The following is a 27423-nucleotide window of genomic DNA, read 5'->3' on the forward strand; positions in this document are numbered from 1 at the left end:
GCAGCAGAGACAGACCAAGCAACTGAGCTCAGCTCCTCTGGGGGACACTCCAGTAAGCAGCTGAAGACAGGGGGTGGTTCCCACTCCAGGGCTATGTGTCAGCTGCCAGGACCCCCATGAGCGTCTCTCGCCCTCTCCCACCACCCCGGGCCTCCCTGCTCTGTGTCATCATGTTGGCAGTTCAGCCACAGTGTTGAGAGCCCGGGGCTTGGAAGAGCTGGTGGGGCTGTGGTGGTGTGGATGTGTCCCGTGGCACTTGTGAATGCATCTCGTGGCACGTGTAGTTGTGTCCCATGGCACATGGGAATGTGGCCTGTGACGTATATGGATGTGGCCTGTGGCACTTGTGAATGCATCTCGTGGCACATGTAGTTGTGTCCCATGGCACATGGGGATGTGTCCTGTGACGTATATGGATGTGTCCCGTGGCACATGGGGATGTGGCCTGTGGCACTTGTGAATGTGTCCTGTGGCACTTGTGGATGTGTCCCGTGCGGTATGTAGATGTGTCCTGAGGCATATGTAGTTGTGACCCGTGGCACATGTGGATGTGTCCCGTGGTGTGATCAGGGACATGTCCTTTGTGGATGAGCATTATTGCCATCAAGGCAGGCGGACAGTGGGCCCATGGTTCACAGGCATACATGGCACTGACCACATCAAGCACAGGCAAAGGTCCTGGAACCACTCCTTGCTCCCCCATGGCCCTGTGCCCTTCGGGGCTGGAGCTTTCCTTGTCCTGGCCACGCTGTAAGGAAACTCAGTCAGGGGGCCTCATGCTCCATCCCCACATGCCCCTCACCCCATGTGTGCCCCATACAGTGGCTGGGACTAGGCCCCAAGACCCTGTTTCCCCATGGAATTCCCCAGTGCACTCTCAGGAAGGTGCCTCAGTGGCCTGCCGTGGGCAGGGGAGAGTTTCTGACCGTGGTGGGCTCTCCCGCGGCGCAGGGAGGAATCAAAGGGAGCGCTGGGGCACTGGGGCCGGGTGACGGGGCTTGGGATGGCAGTGCCGGAGCAACCTCCCCTCTGCTCTGAGCAGCCCAGAGAGGAAGAGGGAGGAGACCCATAACAGACAATACAAAAATACTATTATATGTTTATACTATATTATACAAAACAAAGGGCTGGAGCGATAGCACAACGGTAGGGCGTTTGCCTTGCACGCAGCCAACATGGCCGACCCGAGTTCGATTCCTCCGCCCCTCTCGGAGAGCCCGGCAAGCTACGGAGAGAGTATCTCGCCCTCACGGCAGAGCCTGGCAAGCAACCCATGATGTATTCGACATGCCAAACACAGTAACAACAAAATCTCATGATGGAGACGTTACTGGGCCCGCTCGAGAAAATCGATGAACAACGGGAGAACAGTGACAGTGAGATACAAAACAAACACTGTCCTCCCATTGTTCATCGATTTTGCTCAAGCAGGCCCAGTAATGTCTCCATTTTGAGACTTGTTGTTACCGTGTTTGGTATATTGAATATGTCACGGGTAGCTTGCCAGGCTTTGCCGTGCAGGTGAGATACTCTCGGTAGCCTGCCGGGCTCTCCGAGAGGGGCAGAGGAATTGAACCTGGATCAGCCGGGCTGGCTGCGCACCACGTAAACGCCCTATCGCTGTGCTATTGTGTTAAACTGATTATATTATATATTATATATTATATTATGTATTATTATATGGGCTGGAGCGATAGCACAGCGGGTAGGGCGTTCGCCTTACAAGCGGCCAACATGGCCGACCCGAGTTCGATTCCTCCGCCCCTCTCGGAGAGCCCGGCAAGCTACCGAGAGTATTCGATATGCCAGACACAGTAACAACAAAGTCTCCAATGGAGACGTTACTGGGCCCGCTCGAGCAAATCGACGATCAACGGGAGGGCCTTTACCTTTACCTTTTATTATTATATGTTTCCATCCCAAGCCCCAAGCCCTGTCCCAAAGCACAGCCTAGACCCATGGCTCGTGGCTGGAAGGGCGGGGTTGCCATGCGTTGCCTTGTTTGTTTGACCCGGTCTTCCTGGACCTATTTGCCATTCTTCATGAGCCCATGCCATCATGCCTTCCTCCTGGCTACACGCTTTCTCCGCTTCCTCTTCTCTGCTCCTGCTGGGAAACACCCATCCACGCCCCCGTCCATGGAGACGGCTGAGAAGCTACCGCTGGTGGCCCAGCGTGTGGGACATCCAAGATGGGGTCTCAGAAAACCCAATTCTGGAACTTCTTCCTCATTTGCTTTCCTGACATGTGGCTGGGTGGCGTAGCATGAACCTCCAAGTCCCTCCCACACGGGCCTCAGTTTCCTTACTAGAAAAACACAGGGGTCTTGCCGCATAGCACTGCTCAAGGACACTGGCCGATACTGGATGCACTTAGCTCCTGCTCCTCTGGGCACAAATACCCAGCCCTGAACTTGCCCTCTCCACACACACACCCCACTTTAATGGCAGCTCCGTTTTTATTTTCTTAGACCAAGCAAACGCAGGACATCAAACCTGTAATTTTGGCCACATTATCCCCCTGTTCTCAACAGGCGAGCTTATTACCTCTGACAATTAAGGAAACGCACGTTGAAAATAGTTGGTGATTAGGGAGGGAGGGAAGTATAAATCCAGCATGTCGGGACAATTAGCATTCGCAGTCATAAAAATCAAGCCAGGCACTGAGGAAATGAATATTATGTTTATTATTGAACATTTACACAGCGTTTGGTATTTATAAAATGCCTGCTAATTGTTTGGGGCCATTTCTTGTGGGGTAGGACCCTGATGAAGGACATTTGCTATTGTGTGGGGAGTGCTGGGGTGCGGGGGTGGGGTGAGGAGGAAGGACCCCCTTAAATCACGAGTCCAGCCCTCTGTTCTCAGCTGAGATGGAAGTTGAGGAAGAGAGACCCCGAAATCTCCTAGTCTAAGTTATTTCATTTGCTCTAGAGACCCCCGTGAGTCTGGGGGGGGACACCCAAACTGCCTACACGTGCTGAGTCCTCGGAGTGATGTCACCACAGGAAAGGACCTGAGCAAGCCCCAGGAGGCCTGACGCCAGCCCTGGAGGGAAGGGTCCATTAACCCCCTCATGCACACGCCCACATCGCCCTGTGAAGCTCCAGCTGTCTGCCTTGTCTTCTTTGTCCAAACACGAACATGTATCTAGGCCAGGTTTCAGCCTCTGGAAGATGGGCCCTGGGCCCTGGGCACCAGGCAGGTGAACCAGCCCCCAACCGCTGCTTGTGAAACACTTATGCAAATCTAAAATCACTCGCACATGACACTTGTTTAAGGTCCCAGCAGCAGCCAAGCCCCCCTGACATGCCCGGGACAGGATGATTCTCTGCCCAGGATCACGGGGCACCCGCTCATGACCTGACTCCAGGATATTTGCAGTACCTGGGCCCGACTGTCCCAGCCTGAGCTGGCCCCAGGACTCCAGTCACTGGCATGGTCAGACTCCGATGGCCCCTTCTCTCACCAACCAATCACTGCGAACATGGAGCCTTTCCTGATCTCAGAGTCTCATTCAGTGACACCCCCTCACCCTCCCTGCCACAATTTTATTGGGGACACCGTTGCTCCAGATCGGCTCAATTGCTACAGGCATGTCTCCTCTCTGTCCATTCTGCATTTCTGCTCTGGGGAATTATGTCTGGCACAGGCTTAAGCGTGGGTTGTTGGTGGCACATAATTATTCGATTCTGACTTAAGAGAGTAGGCTGGCAGGTCCCTCGTGCTGTTAATGCAGCACTGGGGAGTCTGGGGGACCCGGGCCAGCCTAGTGTGGAGGGTTTGACCCCATTCCAGAGGCTCGGGAGGCTCCGGTCTGACCCGACTCACGGGGCTCTGGAGTCAACCCCCACAGCCAGGCTGCAAGCCCAGAGAGAGGGCGGGAAGGAAGGCGGAAAGGAAGGAAGGAGAGTGAGAAGGAGGGAGGGAGGGAGGGAGGGAGGGAGGGAGGGAGGGAGGGAGGAAGGAAGGAAGTGAGGGAGGGATGGAGAGAGAGGAAGAGAGGGAGGGAAGAGGGAGGAAAAGAGGGATGGAGGGAAGGAAGGAAGGAGCGAGGTAAGGAAGGAGAAGACAGAGGAACAAAGAAAGGAGAAGAGGGAAGGAAGGAAGGAAGGAAGGAAGGAAGGAAGGAAGGAAGGAAGGAAGGAGGGAGGGAGGGAGGGAGGGAGAAAAGGAGGAGGGAGGGATGGAGGAAGGGAGGGAGGAAGGAAGGAAGGAAGGAAGGAAGGAGAGAAGGAAGGAAGGAAGGAAGGAAGGAAGGGAGGGAGAAAGGGAGGGAGAGAGGGAGGAAGAAAGGGAGGAAGAGAGGGAGGGAGGAAGGGAAGGGGGAGGGAGGGAGGGATGGAGGAAGGGAGGGAGGGAGGAAGAATAGAAGGAAGGGAGGGAGGAAGAAAGGAAGGAAGGGAGGAAGGAAGGATGGATGGAAGGAAGAAAGGAAGGAAGGAAGGGAAGGGAGGAAGGGAAGGGGGGAGGGGGGGAGGCTATGTACAGGGTGATCTGCTCAGCCATTACGGTCCTAGCATTTGCTTTGATGATTTGTGTAAACATCCGGTGCTTCCCTAAACCCTTCTCTGCTTCCAATGATTCAGTCAGTGTAATGTTCATCGACAGTGCTCATGGTTCCAGGGTTTCTCCCAAACACCCGTCAACACCACCACTCCCGTCCTCAACACCAGATGCCACTTACCAAGCAATCATTCAGAACCAGGCTTCTCAGTTGGGTTCTTGCACCTCACCCAGCAGCGCTCAGGGCTCCCCCCAGCCCTGTACTCGGGGCTCGCTCCTGGCGGGCTGAGGGGAGCGTGCGGGGTACTGGGCTGGCAAGCCAGGGTGCCCATGTGCCAGGCGAGCGCTTTACCTGCTGTCGCCTTCTGCCCTCCACACCACCTTCTTACTCAAGTGCTCTTCCAAGTTTGTTCATTCGCAGTTGGCTATCACAAACCCATTCCCCAGAGGAGACAGCTGAGGCTGCAGGAAGCTCCGCTGATGAGTCCAAGGTCACAGCATTCCTGTGTGCTTGTCTCCTCCCCACCAGTGGGGGGCAGCAGAAAAGGGGAAGCTGGGAGTGGGGGACTAGAAGTTGCTGATTTAGCCCGTGGCCAGCTTCAGTGGCACTCACGACAGCCTCCCAGGGAGGGACGCTCTTGCCAGGCCCACCAATATATTAAGAATTATCTTTCCTGCCTCGGGCCTCAAACCAGCCACCGCCTCATGGACCCCAGCCGTGGAGCACCATCAGAGACTCAGAGACCTATCAAGGGGATAGTTCTGGGATGTGAATGCTGGGAACTTTCCATAGGTTTCATTTTCCGGTGAGACTCCATGAGTTTGGGCGGGCCTTCAGCCATCCCCAACTCCCACCTGACAAGTCCAGCTCCAGAAAGGCTGAGACTTTGGAATGCGCCTTTCTAGAAGGTTCCCCAGGTGCTCCTGAAGCAGACACTGATGATGGAGACTTCAGCCTTTCCGGGGCATGTTCAGAGTCAGTGTGTGAACATGGCACGTGGGGGCCGCCCGTCTGAGACAAGGAACCTCGTTGGAACAAGGAACCTTCCTTGCCTGTGTACTGAGGTTACAAGTTGCCCGTCATCACTTCCCTTCGAAGGAGGCCTTTATTTTTATTTATTTATTTATTTATTTTACAGTAACAAAACGTCCGTGTTTGAGCTTTGATCATATAGTCATCAAACGCCCATCCCTTGACCAGTAAACATTTTCCACCACCAAAATCCCCAGTATCCCCCCCCCCCCCCGCCCGCAACCCCATTCCATGCCTCCCCCTGCCTGTGTGGCAGACAATTTGCACTATACTGTCTTTCTCTACTTAGATTACCTTTGATATTCCGAGACCAGTCCGACCACCACTCATACCTGCCGAAAAGGCAATGCTAGACAATGTTATGGATGCAATATAATGTCTCTAGGAATCCTAAAAGTTTAGTAATGAGGGTCTGAAGAGATCATGGCAGCAAGTTGCTTGGGTCTGAGATTCGTGTGTGTGTGTGTGTGTGTGTGTGTGTGTGTGTGTGTGTGTGTGTGTATGTGTCTGGATCGTGGCTGTGTGGGAGCTTCAGTAGACGTGGCATCATCTCGGAGTCCCATGCGGTAGAGGGAAGGAGAAGGGCCCAGTCCCCGTCCCATGAGGCCTGGCGTCTGCCGCCACCCCCACTCGTACCTGGTGCTTCTTGCTGACTTCTAGAAAATGGCGGGGCTCCAGAGTGCAGGAGGAGGGACGGCACCTGTCCCCATCTGGAGCAGCCCAGCGGAAAGGGCCTACTGCAAAGCCCAGGGCCATCTCTGCCAAGTTGCTCAGGTTCAAGATTCGTTTGTGTGTCTGAGAGGCCTTTATTTTTCATTGAATACAAGTGTTCCCGGGTTTTCTTTCGCCCCCTCAGTGCAGTGTATTTTCTCCTTGTGAGAGAGTTTAGCCTCTGTGCCCCCTCCCTTGCCGTCAGCCCAAGAGGAGGGTTCTGAAGCCTTCCTAGAAGGGTCCAGCCCAGAGACGGGGCTGTGGATAAGCCGCAGAGCAGGGCTGAGTGGCGCTGCCACCTTGTAATCTGAAATTCAATATAAAAATCGAAAGCATCAAATCTGCAGGCAGCTGTGCGTTGCCTTTCGCCGAGTTGCATCTGGCCTAGAATCCGAGTTAGTGATTGTGTTATGAAGTATATACGTTATACAGTTCTCTCCCGGCTGTGTGTGCACAGAACTTTCTAGAAAAGGCCAGGCATCTCCCAAATCTGTAAGGAAACCTTGCTTGAGTTCTCTCGAGAAAACAGTCCCAACACCCCCTGCCTTCACCCCTCCCTCCCCCCTTCCCCAAACCCAACCACCTTCAAGGTGCAAAAATTGAGTCTGAGAGATAAGACAGTGGTTCGGGCATATGGCTAGCTTGCACCCGATCTGGGTTTGATCCTGGCACCATCTGGTACCCAGCTTGGGTACCCAGCTGTACTGGGTACAGCCCTGGAGGCCTACCCGCCTTGCTATAAGGCCCAACTGTCAGGATTCTTGCTGAGTACAACTTTCTCCAACCCATCTCTCACATTCCTGTCCTGTTGATTGATGCGTCCCAATGCTTTGTTCTTCAGAGAACAAATTCATTTTCTTTTTTTTTTTTATTGCGTCACACCCGGCGATGCACAGGGTTACTCCAGGCTCTGCACTCAGGAATTACTCCTGGCAGTGCTCGGGGAACATATGGGATGCTGGGAATCGAACCTGGGTTGGCCGCATGCAAGGCAAACGCTCTCCCTGCTGTGCTATCGCTCCAGCCCGTCGAACCCATTTTCACGGAGTTCCATGGTCTGTGAGGTTCCTCCCCCCAGCAGTACTGGTTGGTGTGGATTCGCTCACCCTTCACCCTTCACATCTAGCAGCTGTTGCATCCGTCAGCATGAACTCTCTCAGCGGGAGCTGAGCAGAGCCACGCAGACACGGAGAACCGGCTCCACACGGGGGAAAATTGTGGCACCCGGTAGCCCACAGCTGTCCTGGCTATTGAAGCCTCCCCGGCACTCTGCCTGTGTCACACTCCCTCGGGCGCAGGTGGGCTGGGAGGGATTTCACGCAACAGCTGGGAAGAACTAAGTCAAAACGTTTGCTCCATGGCCCTCTCTGGGTGAGTTTGCTCTCCCGCCCCTTGAAAAGAAAAGGCAGCTGCCTGTGAGCAAACTCCAAGCCTCGCTCCTGCACCCCAGCCCTGCAGGGAGAAATTCACTTCCCATTTCACTGAGTCTGCTCAGCTGAAGGAGACCCACTCCAGGCCTGCGAGGGGACATGTGACTTTTAAGTGGTGGGATTGTCCGGCTGTCGTCAGACGTTTGGGAATAAACATCTCAGAGTTTACTGAGAAGGACGCCTCCCTCCCGGACTCTGCCCTAGGTCTTCCCTCGCCTCCCCACCCCTCCTCACCCCTCCTTTCCCCTTTCTTTCCCTTTCCTTCCCTTCCCTGTGGGGGTCTTGGCAACTGACCTCTGGGACTGAGTAGGTGGGGAGGAGCCAGCCTTCTGGGGCCATGGTCCTTGTTGTTGTTTTCAGGACACTAGAATGATAGGACCAGGTGTTGGCAGGATCTGACTGGGATCTGGTGAGCCCAGAGACCTATCGTGTTCTAAATGGCTGGAATTTTGCTTGCAAAACTTTTAGGTGAGGGCAGAATTTTTTCCCCCATTTTTTTAAAAATTTTGCTTACATTATTATTATTATTATTATTATTGGGCTGGAGCAATAGCACAGTGGGTAGGGTGTTTGCCTTGCATGCACCAACCCAGGTTCAATTCCTCCATCCTTCTTGGAGAACCCGGCAAGCTACCAAGAGTTTCTCGCCTGCACGGCAAAGCCTGGCAAGCTCCCCGTGGCGTATTCGATATGTCAAACACAGTAACAACAAGTCTCACAATGGAGACGTTACTGGGACCGCTCGAGCAAATCGATGAACAGCAAGATGACAGTGCTACATTATTTTTTTTTAATGGATCACCGTGAGATAGTTACAGACTTTCGTGATTACATTTCAGTTATACAATGATCGGGTACCCATCCCTCCACCAGTGCCCATTCTCCACCACCATTGTTCCCAGTATCCCTCCTTCCTCCTGCCCCTCATGGCAGGCACATTCCCTTTTACTCCCCTTTTGGGTGTTATGGTTAGCAGTACCGGTAGTAAGTGGCTATCATGTCTATAGTCTACTTTCAGCACGCATCTCCCATCCAAGCATCATTTACTTGATGGTCTCTCCCAACTGCCTTTTCCCGAAGCATATGCGGGTGGCTTCCAAGCCGTGGAGCGATACTCCTGGAGGGCATTTCTTAAAGGGGAGGGACACCTGGGTTTTATTTGTTTATTTGTTGGGTAACTTGTTTATTTTTTTTTGAGTTTAATCCTGTTTATTGAAATCTTTTATTTCATAACAACCATTCACAGACTAATTTTACAAAAATAAAAGTCTTAAGTTTCTATCTATAGAACTTTTAAAAAGGTAAACATACTAAATATACCAACAAATATTTTTCTAATAATTGAAAAGAATAAAAGCAATCCAGTCCCAGATTGGATTGGTAACAGTCATCAGAATTTGCCAACTATACTAGTTATTCAATAGACAGAACACTTCATCCTTTCTGGCCTACCATCCCCAATCTACTGGCAGCACTGCCTACGAGCTGGTTACCTGACTAGCCACTCCCTCCACAGAAGAAACTTTCCTCTGAAGCCATTTAATATAGAAATTCTCATAAGATAGTAAGAAAACTTCCCATTATATTCTGACCTAACTTCTCCTATAGTGTTTCTATATTTCACCATAAATCAAACAGGTAGGAAAGCCACTTGTTTATTTTATTGGCCACACCCAGCGATGCTCAGGGGTCCCTCCTGGCTCTGCACTCGGGAATTTCTCCTGGTGGTGCTCAGGGGACCCTATGGGATGTTGGGAATCAAGCGTGGGTCGGCCTCATGCAAGGCAAGTGCCTTAACCCATTGTACCCTTGCTCCTTTACGAATTCCGGGAGGGGGTTAGCTGAGATCAGTTTTATTTTGACTCAGCACCAATTTTGTACAATCGAGTTGTGCTATTTTGTGGCTTTTTCTGTAGACTTGGTGATTGATGCGTAGAGATAAGCTGCAGGGTGGGATCGAGTCCCGCCTGCGCTGTGGAGAGGAGACTCTGTGAGCTGGGTGCGTTCAGGCTTCACCCCCAAATTATCAATGCGATTTTCTTTCCCCATCAATATCTTAGATGGCTCTGATTTCCCAAGGGAAGAGGGTAATGAAGAGAGCCAGGAGGCGGCTGAGGAGGGGGATAAGGGTACAATGGGCACCCCGGAAGTGAGGACCAGAGTGGGGGGCACATTCAGTGGGGTGGCTGCTGGCCGCAGCTTCCCTGGAATGAGGCATCCAAGAGGGAGATGGTGGCAGAGGACCTGGGCACATACTGCTGATGGGAGCTGGCCGAGCCCTCACCATTGGCCCTGCCATGTGTGCCTGTGTGGCCGGGAGTCACCAGGGTGTTGGCCAGAATTAGCAGGACAGAGAAGAGGCTTTTGTGGCATGCGCCTTAGGGCACCGCTCTCTGTTTCCTGGGCACGACCCAGTTGGGAGGCCTGGGTGGCGCCTTAGGAAGCTGGTACGGAAGTCGGGGAGCCCCCTGGGGTGGCATTTGTGCCTCGAGCACCCAGGGGGCTGGGGGGACTTTGGAGCTTGACTCCCCGCTTCAGGGAGGGCTCATGGAGCGCCCACCCCCACCACCCCTACCAGTCTCATCTAGTGCCCCTCCCCCTCCGCCCCCACCCCGTGGCCTCAGGCTCCATCCTGGGCAGCCACAGCCCAACTCCTTACAACTGTGCTCAGCCCTGGGCCCCTGATGAGACTGGAGAAGCTCCACAGGCAGTGCTTCTCTGACCCCAGATTCCCCTCCCTACCCCAGGGATTTCCGCATTTCAGCAGAGCCTGGGGCAGATTGGAGTATGGGAGGGACAGTGTCCAGTTCAAGTCACTCGGGGGTGGACACCTTCCGGCCCAGCACCCGACCCTGCCTTCCAGTCACCTGTTTGTCTCCTGAGCGAGAAAGGAAATGTGCAAAACCCAGAGGCCGCCCCAACCGCCCCTGCCTCTTTCCCCGCCTCCATGCCCATTTGTTTGGGAGTCAGAGGCCAGGGCAGGTCTTAAGGCACAGTCCCTGGGCTCTGCCCCTCCTGACCATTTTCCGACTGGGGAGACGGGTGCAGGCTGGCTTCGCTGTGAATCGGGATGGGTCAGATCATCTCATACAGGCACGGAGTCGATGAAACATGCTTAAGGCTCCTCCTCACTCCTGAACCTTTGTATGCATTCAATCCAGTTACTTCTTTTTTTTTTTCCAACTTAGAACGTAGATATATCTCCCCCACCCCACCCTCCCTGAACTTCTCCTCAATTGCTTTTTTATCAGGTTTACAAATCAAATCAAATAGGTATATTGCAGAGTCCTGTGATATTATTTTCTGAGCTCATAGTACAATGGATTGAATAATTATAGTGTTCCGTGCTTGGCTCCTGCCTTTCTCTCTACATCGAGAGAAAGAGAGAGTGGGGGGGAAGGGAGAGAGGGAAAGAGAGAAAAGGAGAGAGAGGGAGAAAGAGGGAGGGAGAGAGAGGGAGAGAAAGAAGGGAGGGAGAGGAGCGAGAGGGAGGGAGAGAGAGGGAGAGAGGGAGAGAGACAGAGGGAGAGACAGAAGGAGAGAGAAGGAGGGAGATAGAGAGGGAGGGAGATAGAGAGGGAGAGAGAAAGAGGGAGGGAGAGAGAGACAGAGGGAGAGAAAGAGAGAGAGGGAAGGAGAGAGAGGGAGAGAGAGGGAGGGAGAGAGGGAGAGAAAGAAGGGAGGGAGAGGAGGGAGAGGGAGGAAGAGAGACAAAGGGAGATAGAGAGGGAGGGAGAAAGAGACAGAGGGAGAGAAAGAGACAGAGGGAGAAACGGAGGGAGAGAGAGGGAGAGAGGGAAGGAGAGAGAGGGAGAGAGAGGGAGGGAGAGGGGGAGAGGAGGGAGGGAGAGAGAGGGAGGGAGAGGAGGGAGAAGGAGGGAGAGGAGGGAGGGAGATAGAGAGGGAGGGAGAGAGAGACAGAGGGAGAGAGAGAGAGAGAGGGAGGGAGGGAGAGAGGGGGGGAGAGGGAAGGAGAGAGACTCTGGACCCTGTAAATGCACTCGGTGCCCGGCGTCTCGGGCTAAGCCGAGCCTGCTCTTGAGGCTGCAGGAAAAGACAGAGCCGTGTTTGTTACACAAATCAATTTGGCCCAAAGTACATCACAGAGGGTACTCAACCATCGCTCCCATCATATTGTCAACTTAATCAAATAATGCCTCGAAGACACTCACAAGCTTCTCTTGCTGAGAAATAACTCGGTGGGTGGAGGCGGGGAAGTGGCGGCCATGCAGAAGCTCACGTTTGATTTCTCAGCTCCGAGGACCGGGAGCCGCGTAGCCTGGACCCCCACTACAGAAGCAAGCAGGGCCGGAGTCTGTCTGGGTGCCCACGCCATGCCCCGGACGCCTTGTTTGTCCAGGGGTGGGCTCCTGTGTGACTAGAGAAGCCCTCAGAGCCCCCGTGGGCTGGGTGGGTGGTAGGAGACCTCTTCAGCAACTCATCACAGAGGACAGCAGTGAAGACTCTCCCCCAACACAGTGACATCTCCAGGAGGCTGGCCCTTCCTTGGAGCTTTCCACAGTCTCTTATTCTTGACCATGAGGGGCTGAAAGAGTCCAGGAGATGGCCCTCTGTCTCTGAGGTCCAATCTTGGTTCTGCTTTGACCTTGCTGTGTGACTTCAAACAGATTACTTAACTGCCCGGAGCCATCACTTTCCAAATTGTTAGGGCGAGCCATTGGGATAAAGTGGTATCGTCAACTGGTTTGGTGTTTTTGGAAAACGAAATGTCCACACCTCCAAAAACACATGAGAATTGAGCTTCCATTATGACTCAGCAATTGCACTTCTTGGCATCGAACTCCTGGATTCAGAAAGGAATCCAGGGGTTCCTTCATCACCGAGGACAGCAGTGAAGACTCTCCCCCATGCTCTGTTTATTGCAGCAGTATTCACAGCCCAAATCTGGAAAAACCCGAGTGTCCCACCACAGATGACTTGGTAGAGAAATGATGGCACTTTGACCCAGTGGAATACTACTCAGCCGGAAGCAAAGGCAAAGCAGGCAATGAAACGTGCTGCTTCGAGGCTGGATCTGAAGAGTGTCCGGCTGAGGGAGGGTCGGTCAGGGGGAGAGGGACAGACAGAAGTAGCCTTCTTGTGTGCAGGACATGGAGAAACAAAATGACTGTAACAAACGCCTCAGGTCAGCACAGCCTAAAAACCGGTTCTCAGTAGAAAGCTTCTGCAGGGACGTGGGGGAGATACTGGATGGGGTGAGAGACACTGGGTGGGGTGGCGGGACACTGGGTGGGGTGGCAGGACACTGGTCCCGTGGTGGAGGGAGGTGGGTGCTCGGAGGGACCGTGTGGTGCTGGGGTTTGAAGCATAAATCCTGCCATTAGTAGCACATCATGGAGTCTGAAGATAATTAAGAACCTTTCCTGGGCTGTGGACACTCCGAAAGTTCTTCTGAGATAAAAGTAAACGCAGCCCACAATAGCCATGATGGTCTGAGGCCCTGGCCTCTTCAGGTAGGCCCAGCTGCAGAAGCCTGATGGACCCACCTGAGGCTGGGGGAGGAAATGGGTCCTTTGATGCTTCCCATAGCACGCAAGGATGGTGATGATGGTGGTGGAGGTGGTGGCGATGAAGATAACAGTGATGATGGAGATAAAGACGATGATGTCGGGATGAGGACATCGTGATGAGGAAGACGAAGATGATGATGTCGGGATGATGCCTCGTGATGAAGAATATGAAGATGATGTCATCGTGAGGAGGAAGATGATCGTCTTGAAGAGTAGGATGAAGATAGCGGTGATGAAGCTAAAGAGGATGAACTTAGGATGCATGTGACGTCGTTCGGATGAAGATGATGTCACAGTGCTGAAGATGATGATGATGAAGTGGGTGAAGACGGAAGATGACATCATGAGGGGGCCTCTCACACAAAGCTCATTTGGAATGCAAACTCTGGCGTCAGGCATTCTTCCTTCACAGCACCCTGCCACCCCCCTGAGGGGAGTCTCCCATTCTCTAACTTCTTCCCTGGGAGCCCCATCCACTGTGGGCCCCAACACCCTGCCGTGAGGCCGGCCAGCCCGAGGACTCTGCCACCAGGGCACGTTCTGCTTCCCTGCTCCCAAGGAGGGCGCCTTGGCTCTGGGGCCTGGGAGCCACTCTCTGTGCCCCAGGGCTTCTGATGCCAGCTCACGGCCGGTGACTCTGGGATGTGGCCATTCCCCCCAGCGTCTGCCTCTCTTTCTCCTGGCCTCTCTCGCTCCCTTGGGCTGGCCTCCTGCCTGTGGACACCGTTCCCCGGGGCAGCCCCAGCACTTGCTAAGTTCTGGCTCTACCCTCCAACACTGGGTACTTGACTTTCTCTCTCCTTTCCCGGGGGTACTGGCCCCACCGGGGTTCCCTGGCTGACCTGGAGAAGAGATTTCGTTCCATCTGCTACCCGGATCCCCCCAGAACTCCCACCCCGGGGTCCCTCTGCAGCCTCCCCCAAAGAAGCATGGTTGAGTGTCAGGGTGCCACCTTCTCCATCTGACTGAATGCCAAATGTCAGTGTCCGTGCATGCTGGATTTAGGGACTCAGAAACGTTTTCTGGGATGTTTGAAAATCAGGTGGTCAGAGTTGGTTTCTGAGAGCCAGACCTGATATTTCTGATGAGTTTCACTATTTATAGCTGAGCAATGGTGCAGACTCCAGATTTCCAAGACAGGTGAAATGTACGTGTGTGCGCACGCATGTGCGTGAAAACACACACACACACACACACACACACAATGTCATTAGCATAGATTATGTATTGGAATGGCATGTTTCATCAATTGGGTTAAAAGTTAAGCTTCCTTCAGGCCAGCGTGATACCACAGCAGGTAGGGCACTTGCCTTGATGCGGACGTCCTGGGTTCAATCTCTGGTACCCCACGTGGTCCCCGGAGCACCACTGGGAATGATCTATAAGTACAGAACCAGGAGCAAACCTTGAGCACTACTGGGTGTGGCCCCCCAAATAGACGAACGAGAGAGAGAGGCACTTTTTAAACCATGCCACAGGTTTCTCTGTTTCGGAAACAGCTTGTAGAAGTTCAGGGATTCCGCACGAGGCCCCGTTTTATACATTGGTCATTGCTGCTGCCTTTGAACTTGGTCTTGCATGTGCTGTGATTCCCCAGCTGTGGTTCCTCCCTGGCTGAAGCGTCGTCTCCCATGTCCCCCTGCCCCTCATTGGAGGCTCCTGGCCGAACCGCCACCCCCACCCCCGTACCTGCAGATCACAGGAGAACAGAAGCTCAGTCACTCGGAAGCCTCCTGAAGAAGAAAGCTCCCTGGGAGAGCTGTGGACATTGGGGCTCTCCATCCCTCAGCCTGGCCACACCCTCTCACGCACTTCCTCTCCAGCTGATGGCGAAGGCAAGAGGTCAGGGCCACTGCTGGGGCTGCCTGGCCAAGCTCTCCTCGCAGAGCTCCTGTACTCTGCAGATGAGTGTGTTATGATTGACAGATTCATCCAAGTACCCCTTGGAACCCATCTCCCGTCCTCTCCCCTGCCCAGGGGATGCTCTACAGAACCACAGGACTGGACGTTCAGCCCAGAGTGGGCCATGACTGTTTTCTCCTCTCCTCTCTCACCCCTCACGCAAATGCTCATCCCTCGCCTGTCCCCAACTTCTGGATCCTGGCTTCTGCTCGATCTCCCTCTGTCCCCCACCTACACCCCTGTGAGGGTTTCCGCAGAACAGCCCACCCCACCACACACACACACACAAACACACAACCTGGGGCGACTCTGTGATGGGGGACTCAGTTTGGGAGAGGGGGCGGATGGGTAAGTGGTGCAGCCCCCAATGCCCCCTCACCCACACTGCTGCCCTGGGGGGAGGCCCATGTGGCCCCCAGAGGTGTCTCCTTGAACCCCGACGGGGGTCTCGGTGATGGGGCCACGTCGGTGAGCTGCCTCTTCTCCGCACATCCCCGAATTGGTCGATATCAAATCCAATTTCAGCAGGATTAGCCTTGGGTTGCTCAGAGCTATTCATTGAATTAGGAACGATTATAGCGGAAGGCGCCCCGCGGTCCTTTATTAAGTTCTTGGCGGAAACCCTAAGTGGTCTTCGGGAGATTAAAGTGCCCGTGGTGTTTTCGGAGCGTTTAGCACCCGCGCTGATATCTGGGGAGTTGGTTTATTAGGGAAAGTTCTGGGGGCCCCCGCCCCAGCTCAGCCAGAACCGGTTCTGCAGCCCCTGTTAGTCTTTTGGGGAGCCCCTGAACGCCCCCCACCACCTCTACTACAGGCTAATGCCTTGGCACCAAGGCGCCCCCCCCCCCCGCCTATATCTTAGTCACTCTCAGCCTGGGGCTGCAAGATATAGTCAGAAGCTGGTGACGGTTCGTCCTGGGACCCAGCTCAGGCGCTGCAATTTCTTCACCGCCCCCCTCCCCCCAGCCCCGAACAGGTGGCCGCTCTCACTTGACTGGACCCAAGGAACCCCCAGAATGTGGAGGAAGGCAGGACAGCAGTGCCCGCTGTGTCACCCAGTGAGAACCCACTAGGCCAGACCTGGCCGCGTCTGTCACACGTCCTTCCCCCTGAGCTGCCCCGGGCTCTGGCCTTGAGGAGTAAAAGCCCCTGCCCAGACACGCCACTTGTGCTGACCTTCAGGAAGGCACTGTCGTGGCGTCCACTGCCACTGGCTTCTTCGTCGGCTCCAGTTCAGTCTCTGCACATGTTTATCTATCTTTGCCTTATGCCGTCACCCCAGTCTGCGGGTGCTGAGACTGTCCCTGTGTGCCAGGCCCAGGGCTGTGGCAGGGCCGGTGACCTCCCGAGAGACCGGTGGGAGCATCCCAACCCCCCATCCCCCCCACTGTGGGCAGGGCCAAGCTGGAAGCCTGGGCTGGCCAACCCTGGGAAGCCTTGAGACCCCTCCCTGTGTAGGGAGGGTAGCGATGGGGTCCCCGGGAGCCTTGGGGATCCCCCCATCTGGTGGGCTGGTCTCAAAGTGGGGTGCATGGGGCCATTGTAGCATGGGACGCCTGCAGCTGGGGCCGTCCCTGCCCGGGTCATTGAAGTCTGTGGCTGTCCTCTGAGTGAAGGGGTTGGCCCTGCAGAGGGGCCAAGGTGTCCTGGGTTTGGGAGATGCTCCACAGACACTCGTTGCCTCCCACTCCAAAGGAGAAGGTGGAAGCAGCCTTGTAGTCCTGAGGAGACAAGTGGGTTCACCCCACGCAGCCCTGGCCGTGGGTGCGTTCCCTGGAGAGTTCTGCCCCCTGGCTGGAAGGGGCTTGGTTCCTGGCAGGAGGAGGCCGCCCGTGTGGAGACCGGCAGAGGGGCAAGCCCGGGCCTGCCCAGGGCCCCTGAAGGCCCAACTTCCTGATTCCCAGCCCTGGCACAAAGCGGGTCTCTGCCCTTCACCTCCTAGGAAAGCCTTCTGGAACCTTCTTGGTTCTCTCTCCACTTCCGGCTTCCTGCCCACCCTCCCTCTTGTCTTTCCTTCCCATTCACCCATAAAGTTTGCAGCTTACTCAGGTCCCTTCTGAACACATGTGTTACACCGATGCTCCGTCGTGCCCGTTTGTGGGCCTTCGTGTACGCTCACGCACCCGGATGATTAATTGAACGTTGTATGTTTTTATCAAAGGAAACAATGCAAAGATTTCTCCATGTTTGACTAAAGATGATTAATTTTAATTTTCACATGAGCGGCATAATGCTATTAATCATTTAATATGTTTAATCATAATCTCTGTAATTCCTAATTAGGTTTATTAAACTGAAACATCCAACAGCTCTGCACAAATCCTCCTCCTCGCCCCCTTCTTGGGGTGAGGAGGAGCTTGTCTGTTTGGGTTCCAACGATCACTCGGAACCGTCAAAGGGTGGGGGTCCGGGCCAATGGCGTGGGGCCTCTCGGTCCTTAGAGTCCCTGTATTCCAGGATGGGGGTCCTGACCTCTGGATTCCTAGGCAGCTCCCCCTCGTGCCCAGGCCCCTGACCTCCTGGGCCCCAGAGGAAGTTCAGACCCTGCTCTGCTGACTCACCATCTCCTGTGCGCCGTCTCTGAACAGCCATGGGTCTGGAGGTGAAGTTCTATGTTCAGGAAGTGGCTTTTGCTCCACTGCCATAGTCAGCCTGGGATGGAGTCCCCCACCTTTTAGCAGTGACTGTGCTGTCCTTTGTCCCTGAGACCTGGACTGCGGTCAGGGGGCTCCCCTGTGTCCTCTCCCTGCCGTGCCAACCCAGGGCGGGTCCTCCACTCTCCTGGGGGCTGGCCCTCCTAGGCTGCAGACCCTTTGCACCTAGCACTTGGGACCAGCCCCCGCCCCCCACCAGGGAGACCCAGTGTTGGTTATCGATCGAGTACTCTGTCAGAGGTGTAGAGATAAGCCAGGCGTGTCAAACGTTGGACAGTGGAGGGCGAAGGCTCACTTAGCACTGACTGGCTTTTGCAGCCCCTTTTTATTGGGTTGACGATCAAAACATCCAGCATACCTCAGAGTCCGTAAGATCAAAATACAGAAGATCAAAACACCTTAAAGTACATATTATTTTGTAGCCTAATGATGCACACACGGCAGAGCCTGGCAAGCTCCCCGTGATGTATTCGATATGCCAAACACAGTAACAAGAAGTCTCACGATGGAGACGTTACTGGGCCCGCTCGAGCAAATCGATGAACAACGGGAGGACCGTGACCGTGAATGATGCACACAAAGTTCCTGATGAAATATATCAGACCACCTTGTAAATCTTTACATCCCACTTCCCTTAAGTTCCACATCAACATCTATGCAAGCCCACACAATAGCCCGGTAAGGTATTTGTTTAACTTTCATCCACTCATAGCACAGTTCACCTATAACAGAAGGCGACTGCATCGGGACATGCTGACCCCAGCCCAGCTCACTCAGAGTTCCTAGCAGTTTGCAGCTACGGCATGGCCTTGTTTGCAAGGCAGCGTTCCTGGAAATTCCTCATGACTCTGGTCAGGCTCCAACACCCCAGGTTCCTCCACCAAACTTCCAGGAGATCACGGCTTGTAACTGATTGAATCTGTGATCTAGTAGATGCTATGATCATATCACTTGTATCACTTGTATCACTTGTCATCCTGTTTCTCATCGATTTGCTCGAGCGGGCACCAGTAATGTCTCCATATGACTTAATCACTGTCACTGTCACTGTCCTCCCATTGTACATTGATTTGCTCGAGCGGGCCCAGTAACATCTCCATTGTGACACTTGTTACTGTGTTTGGCATATCGAATACATCACGGGGAGCTTGCCAGGCTTTGCCGTGCAGGCGCGATACTCTCGGTACCTTGCCGGGCTCTCTGAGAGGGGTGGAGGAATCGAACTCGGGTCAGCCATGTTGGCTGCGTGCAAGGCCAACGCCCGACCCGTTGTGCTATTGCTCCAGCCCATATGATCTAATAAATTGAATAATTTATTAAGCATACTGGCACACTCACCAGCCCTTTGCCCACACAGCCAGCCCTGAGAGAGGCTGTTGTCTGCCCTGGCTCCAGCACTGGGCATAGGGCCCCTTCCCAGGGCCAGTCGGTGGCTTTGCGGAGGGCATGTACACAAGTGCTTTGTCCAACAGACACGGGCCTTCACGGGGTTCACCTACTCCAGCCTTTCCCCCAGATCCCCCCTTACAGCAGCTTTTCCCCTCCTCCTTCATACAGATACTGAGGTTCTGACACACACCCCTGAACCTAGGACGTTCTTCCACAACTCAGCATCTCCGTGCCTGCTCGCTCCTCTGCTCTCTGGACACCTGCATCCCCCCCGTTAGCTATGGCCACTTCCAACCTGACCTCCATAATAGGCTGACACCCGCCCCCCGCCCCAGCCATGCCAGGAGCCACCTGCCGCCCCCATCCTCAACCCCTTCCTAACCAGGGTACCCCCAGCACTGGTCAGTCTTCCCTTCCACCTACACTGGGTCCATCTGTGACTTGGAGAATGAATCTCCATGTCCAGGAAATGGCCATCACTCCCAGAGCGTTTCATGAGCCGTTCTGAGACCCTTCCTCTGTCTCCCGAATGAGGCTGTTTTTTTTCCCCTCTCTTCTGACCGTGAAAACAAAAATGAACAAACGACCATTCCCAGCTGCTTGCTGTGTGCCCAGAGCTCAGCCAGGCTGGCCTGGACCGTGGAGATGCCTCTTCACGGAGCCATCCTGGGCGCGTGCTGTTCTGACGGTTTCTTTTCCAGATTATGGAACTCTGAGCTTCTCCTTTTCTAGCTGCTGGGCAGAGTTAGACACTGGGGCTCCGTGGAAGAACTCCGTAGAAGTAGGGACGGGGTCTCCGTGAAAGAACTCTTCAGAAGCAGGAACGAGTGAACCAAGAGTTTGCAGTTGAGAGATTAAATAATGCCCACCAGGTAGTGCTCGGCATTGCAGATGACTGAGGAGGGTGATGTGATGGCCAATGCAATGAGTCAAAAATGCAACTCACAGGGTCCGAGGAAGCAGAGTGAAGGAGAGCTCCCGAGACACCCTGTGCTGGTGCTGAGGACGTGTCTCTGCCTTGACTCCGTGTTCTCTCTCCTCGTCCTTCTGGAGTTGTGGGGTTGTCTCCTGGTGTCCTGTTTTACACCCGGCTACCTACATTAATCATTTCATTCAAGTTCTGTTCTTTTAAACTGCTTATAAGTAGATGAGGACAACTCCTATCTCAAGTAGGAATCCACGCCTGGGTGTGCAGTCCTGCCATTGTCGAAATGCGGGTACCTGAGGCCTGAGAGATGCTACAGCAGGGAGGGCGCTTGCTTTGAGTGCCGGCACCCTAGGTTCCATCCCTGGTACCTTGTATGGTCCCCTGAGCACTGCTAGGAGTGAGGCCTGAGTGCAGTGGCAGGAGGAAGCACTGAGCTCTGCTGGGTGTGGCCCACCCCAAAATAAACCCCCTCCCAAAAAACAGGTATCAGATGTCAATGGCTTCGCCTGGAGGTAATGGATGCTACTTGCAGGGAAAGTGTGGGTGTTCTCTGGAATGAACTTCAGAGCTGACGTACAGTTCCGACATCCATCCATGGGTCAATGTGATCTCAAGATCACGTTCCTATTGGGGAAGGGGCAAGTTCCGCTAGGAAGGCAGCATGCTTCCCCCCCCCCCCCCACCCCGTGGTCCGACAGACAGAACTTCTGGGTTCCAATGGAGATGTTCTGTGTATAGGAAGCCACCGGCTGCATCAGACGCTCAGGCGGTTAAAATGGCTCAGTTCTTGACAATGCAGAACTGAATTGCACGTTTTATTTCATTTCGACTCACTTCAACTTTCATTGCCATCAGGTATCAGCCCGATTGAACAGTACAAGGTCGGTGTGGTCAAGAAGCGAACAGTTAAACCATATATATATATATACATATATATATATAATGCCAATCACATGGCTCTTTGAGCTGCAGAATAACAAACAGCCTTTCTCAAATGTGCTGCCCTAGCGCCCACCATCAGAGTCACCTGCACGATCACGTAGGCAGATGGATTTGGAGCACTCTCAATTAAAGGTGCACTCTCTCCTACATTTAAGGAGCCTCAACCCCGCTCAGTGAGGAGTTGTCTCATTACCTGTTAACACCCCCCAACACACACACACAGATAAACACATGTATACCCTAGAATATAGAGCTGTTCCTACTTTGCATTATCTTTCCCACAGTTTTTCCTGGAGCTCCTCCATCCCTCTTGGAGAGCCCGGCAAGCTACCAAGAGTATCCCGCCTGCACAACAGAGCCTAGCAAGCTCCCCGTGGCATATTTAATATGCCAAAAAACAGTAACAATGACAGGTCTCATTCACCTGACTCTGAAAGAGCCTCTGATATGGCAGCATTGGGAAGGACGAGTAAGGAGAGGTTGCTAAAATCTCAGGGCTGGGATGAATGGAGACATTACTGGTGCCCGCTCGAGTAAATCTATGAACAATGGGATGACAGTGATACAGTGTGCTAATAAGCAGCTTCTTTTAGCTCTGGGGGTCCCTCTCTGCCTCGCTCTGAACCATGTTCCATGAAGACCTGGAGTGGCCCCAGTTGAGCTCAACATAGAATCCCAAATCCATCATCTAAGCTCAGAGGATATCCCCTAAGTGCTTGTTGAATGAATGAATAAATGAATGAGTTGAGTGAATGAACAAATCCACAACGCTCTCCTTCCTCCCAAATCCTGCCCCTTCCTAGCCATCTGGGGGAGGGAAACACCCTCTGGACAAAGAGCCCCGAACCACTCAGCCTCTTTGCTCTCCCCCGTTAGCAGACAGACGACGCAGCACCGACGGATGGCCAGCCCCAGACACAACCTTCTGAAACCTTGGAGAACAAGTCCCAGCCCAAGCGGCTGCACGTCTCTAACATCCCCTTCCGGTTCCGGGACCCGGACCTCCGGCAAATGTTCGGCGTAAGTAGCCCTGCGCGCGTGCTCTACCTGGGCAGCACCCACCCCACGGTCCCTGAGTCCTCCCCTGCCCGCGTAAGTTCTGGGCACTTACGATGCCAAGGTGAGATGCCTCCGGGGCTGCTGGTGGGGTGGGGGCAGCTTAGTGCTCGTGTCCACCGAATTTCCCTGTTACCGAGTGATCTGTCGAGTTACTCGGAGAGGCCCCTGGTGAGCCCACTCTCAGATCATGCTGTGTGGCCAGGGACCCCCGTCGAGTGACCCAGGGTATGGCAACAGCAAGGCATCTGAGTCATCGTGTCTCTTGGTTTCCCTGGCATTAGCCAGTGCTCAGGGGCGGGGTGCCCAGGCTCCCCTCTCAGACCTGACGCTTTCTCCGGCTCTGTTTGCATGGCTCAGAGGTGCTCATGAACCCTTCTAGGGAGGAGGTTCCCCATAGGGTGCCTTCTGTTGGGGCGGCCCACCTTTCTTTGGGGAATCTGTGAGGCAGGTTCAGAGGTGGGTCTCTGCCCAAACTGCTGGCCCAGTGCCCGGGCATCTGGGAAAAGGCAGACGCAGGGAGAGCCGAGCCCTGGTGCTTTGTCCAACCACCCTGCACCTTCCACCTTGGGAAGGGATGAGTTTGCCCTTTCTCTGGGCTCAGTTCCACAGAAGGACGAAACCGTGACAGGACCAGACATCATTCATTTTATTTTTTTTTTTCCCCCAACGCCTCCCAGCCCCTGGGAGTATCTGCCAGAGGGATGGAAAGAACAACAACCTGAATGTTTGACTTAGAGGGAAGGGCAACTGGCTAGCGCTGCTACTCCTAAAAGTTTGTGGATGGATGTGAAGGGCAGCTTGGTGGAGAGTGCTAGTTCCAGGTGATACTGATCCCGTGCTGCCCCCATCACCACCACACCCACATCATGGAAAGGAATTTGGGTCCATGGCTCCGTGGCAGTAGTGCAGGGCTTGCTTCCACCTTTGGCTCCTCATGCATGATTTTATCAAGTGCACATTTGACCAAGCACATCCTATTCATAGAGAGCTGGTGTTTTCCAGCACATGGTTTAGGGGCTAAGGGGGGCCCTTGAGAAAATGCCGGATCCTGGTGTGAGTGACACGCAGCCAGAGGAACTCCATTCCTTGGCCTCTTCTGCTCAGGAGTTCGTCCACTTGCTTTTTACTCTCGTCTTTCTTCATCAGGTGTCGCCTTGACTTGGGGTCGACTCTTTCCTTAATCCGGGGTTCTACTAGGGTGTCATTTCTCCCAACTCACTCTAAGCCCTACCTTCCTCTGGGCCTGCTTTTCCCTTCTGAGTTCCCTTGAAAGCTGGGGAGGGGCATGCTGTTACATCAGACCCAAATGTGAATCATCTCAGCATGCTCGCCACAGGAGAGGACCCCACTGCCATCCTAAGAAAGGGGCCTCTCTTTTCTTTCAGGGACCGGGGCGGCAAACGCTTGCCAACAGCTCATCCTCGAGCTGTCAAACCTTCACCCAAACCCACTGGTTGCAGAGCCACCGAAAACGTCAAAATCTTCAAGTAACTGACATGATGTCAGATTGACAAAACCAGGGCATTGGGGGCAATGTAGCTGTGCAGAACTTAGAGTAACTTCCTTCATCACCAATAGCATCTTTGTGTGTCTGGTTTAGTTCAGTTTTGTTTTTTTTTTTAGAGTGCAAGATTTCCACAAGTGACTCTTTGTCTCTAATAGACAAAATGATCAGAGATATGGATTGGGATTCGTGGTACTCAGACCACATCTCCTTGGTTTCACAAACCCATGGTGAGGACATTTGGACACTCAGAATCTTATCTTCCTGGGCACACCTGGGTGGCACCCAGTCCTGTAGGTTATAGGACATACTCAGAGCATGCCCTGTTCACATCTTGCGCTAGCTCTCTGCTCTCCACTGGGGAAAATTTAGCCTGCTCTCTCTCCTCAAGCCCTAGTTTCTATTAGCAAACACTCCCCAACTCTCACCCCAACTTGGACTTTTTAAAATTTCTTAAATTTCTGGTGGCTGCTTTAGAAAAAGGTCTTCAACCATTGTGTCAAACTTCTCCAAATGGGGGCTGTAGAAATAGCACAGTGGGTAGGGCACATGCCTTGCATGCCCTGGGTTCCATCCCTGGTTTATCCCATCTGGTTCCCGGAGCCTGGCCAGGAGTGATCTCCAAGCACTGAGCCAGGAGTCATCCCTGAGCAGCACAGAGTGGTGTTCCCCAAGCAAATAAAAACAAAACCACCCTCGGCTCTCACGTTTTCTGCTGTTATCCTTTGGACGGTTTCTGCAGTTTCCCAGGGACAGGTGTTTGTTCCACAGGGTGTCTGGGTCCTGCCTGCCTGTCTGTCTGTCTGGAGCCGTGCCTTCCTGTGCCTGACTTTTGTTCCTGCCTGGGCACCTCGGGGACCCCTTGCCTGGATCCCCGTGGCAGGCAGCTGAACATGGGTGTTGAGCAAACACACGCGAGTTATGTCTGCGAATGAGTCGTGTCTATTTAAGTTGAAAATGGGCCAGCTGTGTTTACATCATTAGAACCCAACTTCCCAATTAAACTGTTGATACTATAAATATAGTACGAGACTGTCTTTGGAACGGGCTTACATCAGCATTCTTCTTCCAGCTTGTTTCCGAGGCTCCGAGCGGCCTCCACCTCGGAGAAACCCAAGACAGACTCAGGCGTTAGAGCAAATCCAGGACACAGGTGTTGAGTTACATGGAGCAAAGGCCCAGGCTAAGTCAGCTTTCTGGTGGGTCTGTCTCTTTAGCTGATATGATTGGATTAAGGTTTTGGGTATTTTTTTTTTTTTTGGTTGTTGTTGTTTGGTTTTGGAATCACACTAATTGTGTTCAGGGTATGCTCCTAGTTCTTTACTCAGGGATCACTCCTGGTGGTGTTCCAGGGACCATGTGGGATGCCAGGTCCAGCCCGGGTCCACTGCATGCAAGGCCGGCGCTGCATATACACCGTAACTGTACTGTCCCTCTAGCTCCTAACTTCCTCTTGCTGGGGGCATGGTGTACATGTGCTGGCGCCTTAGAGGGGAGCTCTGGGCCTTCTCTTGTCTTCCTGTTTCTGCCCAAAGTTCTTTTCAACTTTCTCTCTCCCTCATCAAGTAAGCTTCCAGGCTCCCAGGCCGGAAATAAACACGGTAACATCTGTGTGGATAGGATGCTCCGGGGACGTTGAATTGAAGCGACTGCTTCTGAGACCGCCCTAGAACTGCAGGTGGTTTGTCCCCTTTCTTAAGCGAGGACATTTATCTCACCTTTCAGCTGAAAATCCTTCATTTCCCTCAGTCGAAAAGTGTTCCCTCTTCCGTGTTTTGTGATTTCTCCCTGCCCCCATCTGGGGCCTTGAAAGACCTTGGAACAGTGGATCATCATCCCCTGGAAGCCCTGGGAGTGGAGAGTGCGGGACATTAGCCACACATCTCGGCAGAGGCCTCCTTCCTCCTTTCCCTCCCGCACTCATGAAGGCAATTCGAGGGTGTCACCCAACGGCTGGCCAAGCCGAGGGGTGCGGGAAGGCCTAGGCCTTGGCGTGGGGTTCTGGCAACACCTCCTCCATCTCCCCGGGCTCTGAGCTGTGAATGTGCGGCAGGATGAGACTCCATTTCCTCTGTCTTTCCCAGGAAGAGGGATTTCTTTCACACGTTCTGGAGGGGAGCTTCTGTGTGATCCAAAAACTTCTTTTCTTTTTCTTGGTTTTTGGGGCCATACCCAGCAGTGCTTAGTGCTTACTCCAGGCTCTGGGCTCAGGGGTCACTCCTAGAGGATTCAGGGTACCATCCAACCTGCTTGTAGGACAAGCCCCAGACCCACCGTATGAACATTCCAGCTGCATCTTTTCTTTCTCCTTTTTTTCAATCTTCTTAGCAGGTCTCAGAGATCTGGGACCCCCACTTGGCCCCTCAATGTCTGACGGTTTGGTTACTCAGGCCCAACTGTGCTAGGGTGCTGGACACTACCAGGATCTCACCTGGCAGGTTCTGGGGCAGCCCCACAGCACCAGGGATCCACCTTGGGGCCTTGATCACGCCGTCCCTGCACTCCGGTCCTTGAGACAATCTCCCCGTCAATCTTAGCAGGGTCCTCTAGGCCTTGCCTTGCAAGCCACCCTCCATCTCTTTGTTCTCGTTCTTCGTTCCTTTTCCTGCCAGTCCCTCTGCCCTGTACAGAGTCTGGTTCATGCTCTCTATTCGGGGAACAGACCCAGAGTGAAGAATGTTCCGGGGGAGTGAAGGGTGTGCAGTCGAACTCCCAGCTGCCTGTGGCAAGGGCCAGAGGAAGGAACCACAGCACGGAAATGCTCCTTCAGATTCTATTTAATTTATTTTCCCCATTTCTTAAATCAAGTCTGTGCCCTCTCGCTGGACATTGGGGTGACCTGTCCACCTTAGTGCCCCGTCTCTCACCTGCCAGGTTGGACAGCAGACCCACCCTCAAACCAGCCCCCCTCCAATCCTCATGATGGAAGGCTACTGCAAGAGGGCCAGCCCCAGGGAAGGAATTGGGGGGTATCAGCTGCTCCCGGCTTCCGGGGTCAAGAGGAAATCAAGGGGGGATGTCCATGCCTTATGGGCACTAGATTTCCCGCCAGGGTTAGCCAATTAAAATAACAACAAGGGCTGAAACAAAAGTGCAGCCGGTCAGGGGCTGGCCTTGCTCACAGCACACCCAGGTTAATCCTGGCACCCCACAGGGTCCCCCAAGCCCCACCAGGAGTGACCCCTGCGTGCAGAGTCAGGAGTAAGCCCTCATTACTGCTGGGCGTGACGTACCTTCCCCCCACCCCATAGCAAAACAGCAACAACATAATACATCGTCGCGGAATTTCAGTTTTGGTAATAGACATTCCGGGCTAGTCTAGTTATGGCCCAGGGGCCAGAAAGATTCCGAAGGACCCAAAACAGAAATGACCAAGCTGTGTCAGTGCTTTGCTGCTATTTTGTCAGGACACCTGGATTCTTTGTCACCTGAAACTTGTTTCTCAGTGTGAAGGTGTGGATTACCCCCACCCCCATTTTTTTTGAATTTGCCTACCTTCCAGGCACCCAGCGCTTCTGACTGGGAGAAGGAAATTGTTTTGGTGTTGGGACTCACTCACTCACATTCACTTGGGACGTCATCTTCAGCCTCATAGCCTGGTTGGATGTTTTATGACACAGATCCCCTTCTCCCAGGAGTTCCTCCTGTTCACTAATGGTTCTGCAAGGACGTGGGTCGGGCTAGGGCACTTCTCACCTTTGCAATCCAGAGCCTGGGAAAGCAGGTTTGATGTCTTGCCGAACTATTGCCTACCCGGGCCGCCTGGGCTAATCACTCGAAGGGGTTTGCCGTATGGACAGAGGAGCCCGCTGGGTTACTGGGCTCAAGTCCCTCC

The 27423-nt window shown here is 53.7% G+C and overlaps 1 protein-coding gene across 29 annotated transcripts in view; it reads left to right on the forward strand.

The window, feature by feature from the left end:
• RBFOX1 (RNA binding fox-1 homolog 1) overlaps positions 1 to 27423 on the forward strand; it is a 1027611-nt gene that overhangs the window by 885733 nt on the left and 114455 nt on the right. For all 29 annotated transcript variants that reach the window (XM_056135038.1, XM_056135030.1, XM_056135037.1 and 26 more), the window contains one exon: positions 21902 to 22045. In XM_056135038.1, the coding sequence (XP_055991013.1) occupies positions 21902 to 22045 (144 nt within the window). The remainder of the gene's footprint in view (positions 1 to 21901; positions 22046 to 27423) is intronic.

The sequence above is a fragment of the Sorex fumeus genome, unplaced genomic scaffold, assembly GCF_029834395.1.
Source record: "Sorex fumeus unplaced genomic scaffold, SorFum_2.1 ptg000110l, whole genome shotgun sequence".
In the NCBI taxonomy this organism is placed as follows: Eukaryota; Metazoa; Chordata; class Mammalia; order Eulipotyphla; family Soricidae; genus Sorex; species Sorex fumeus.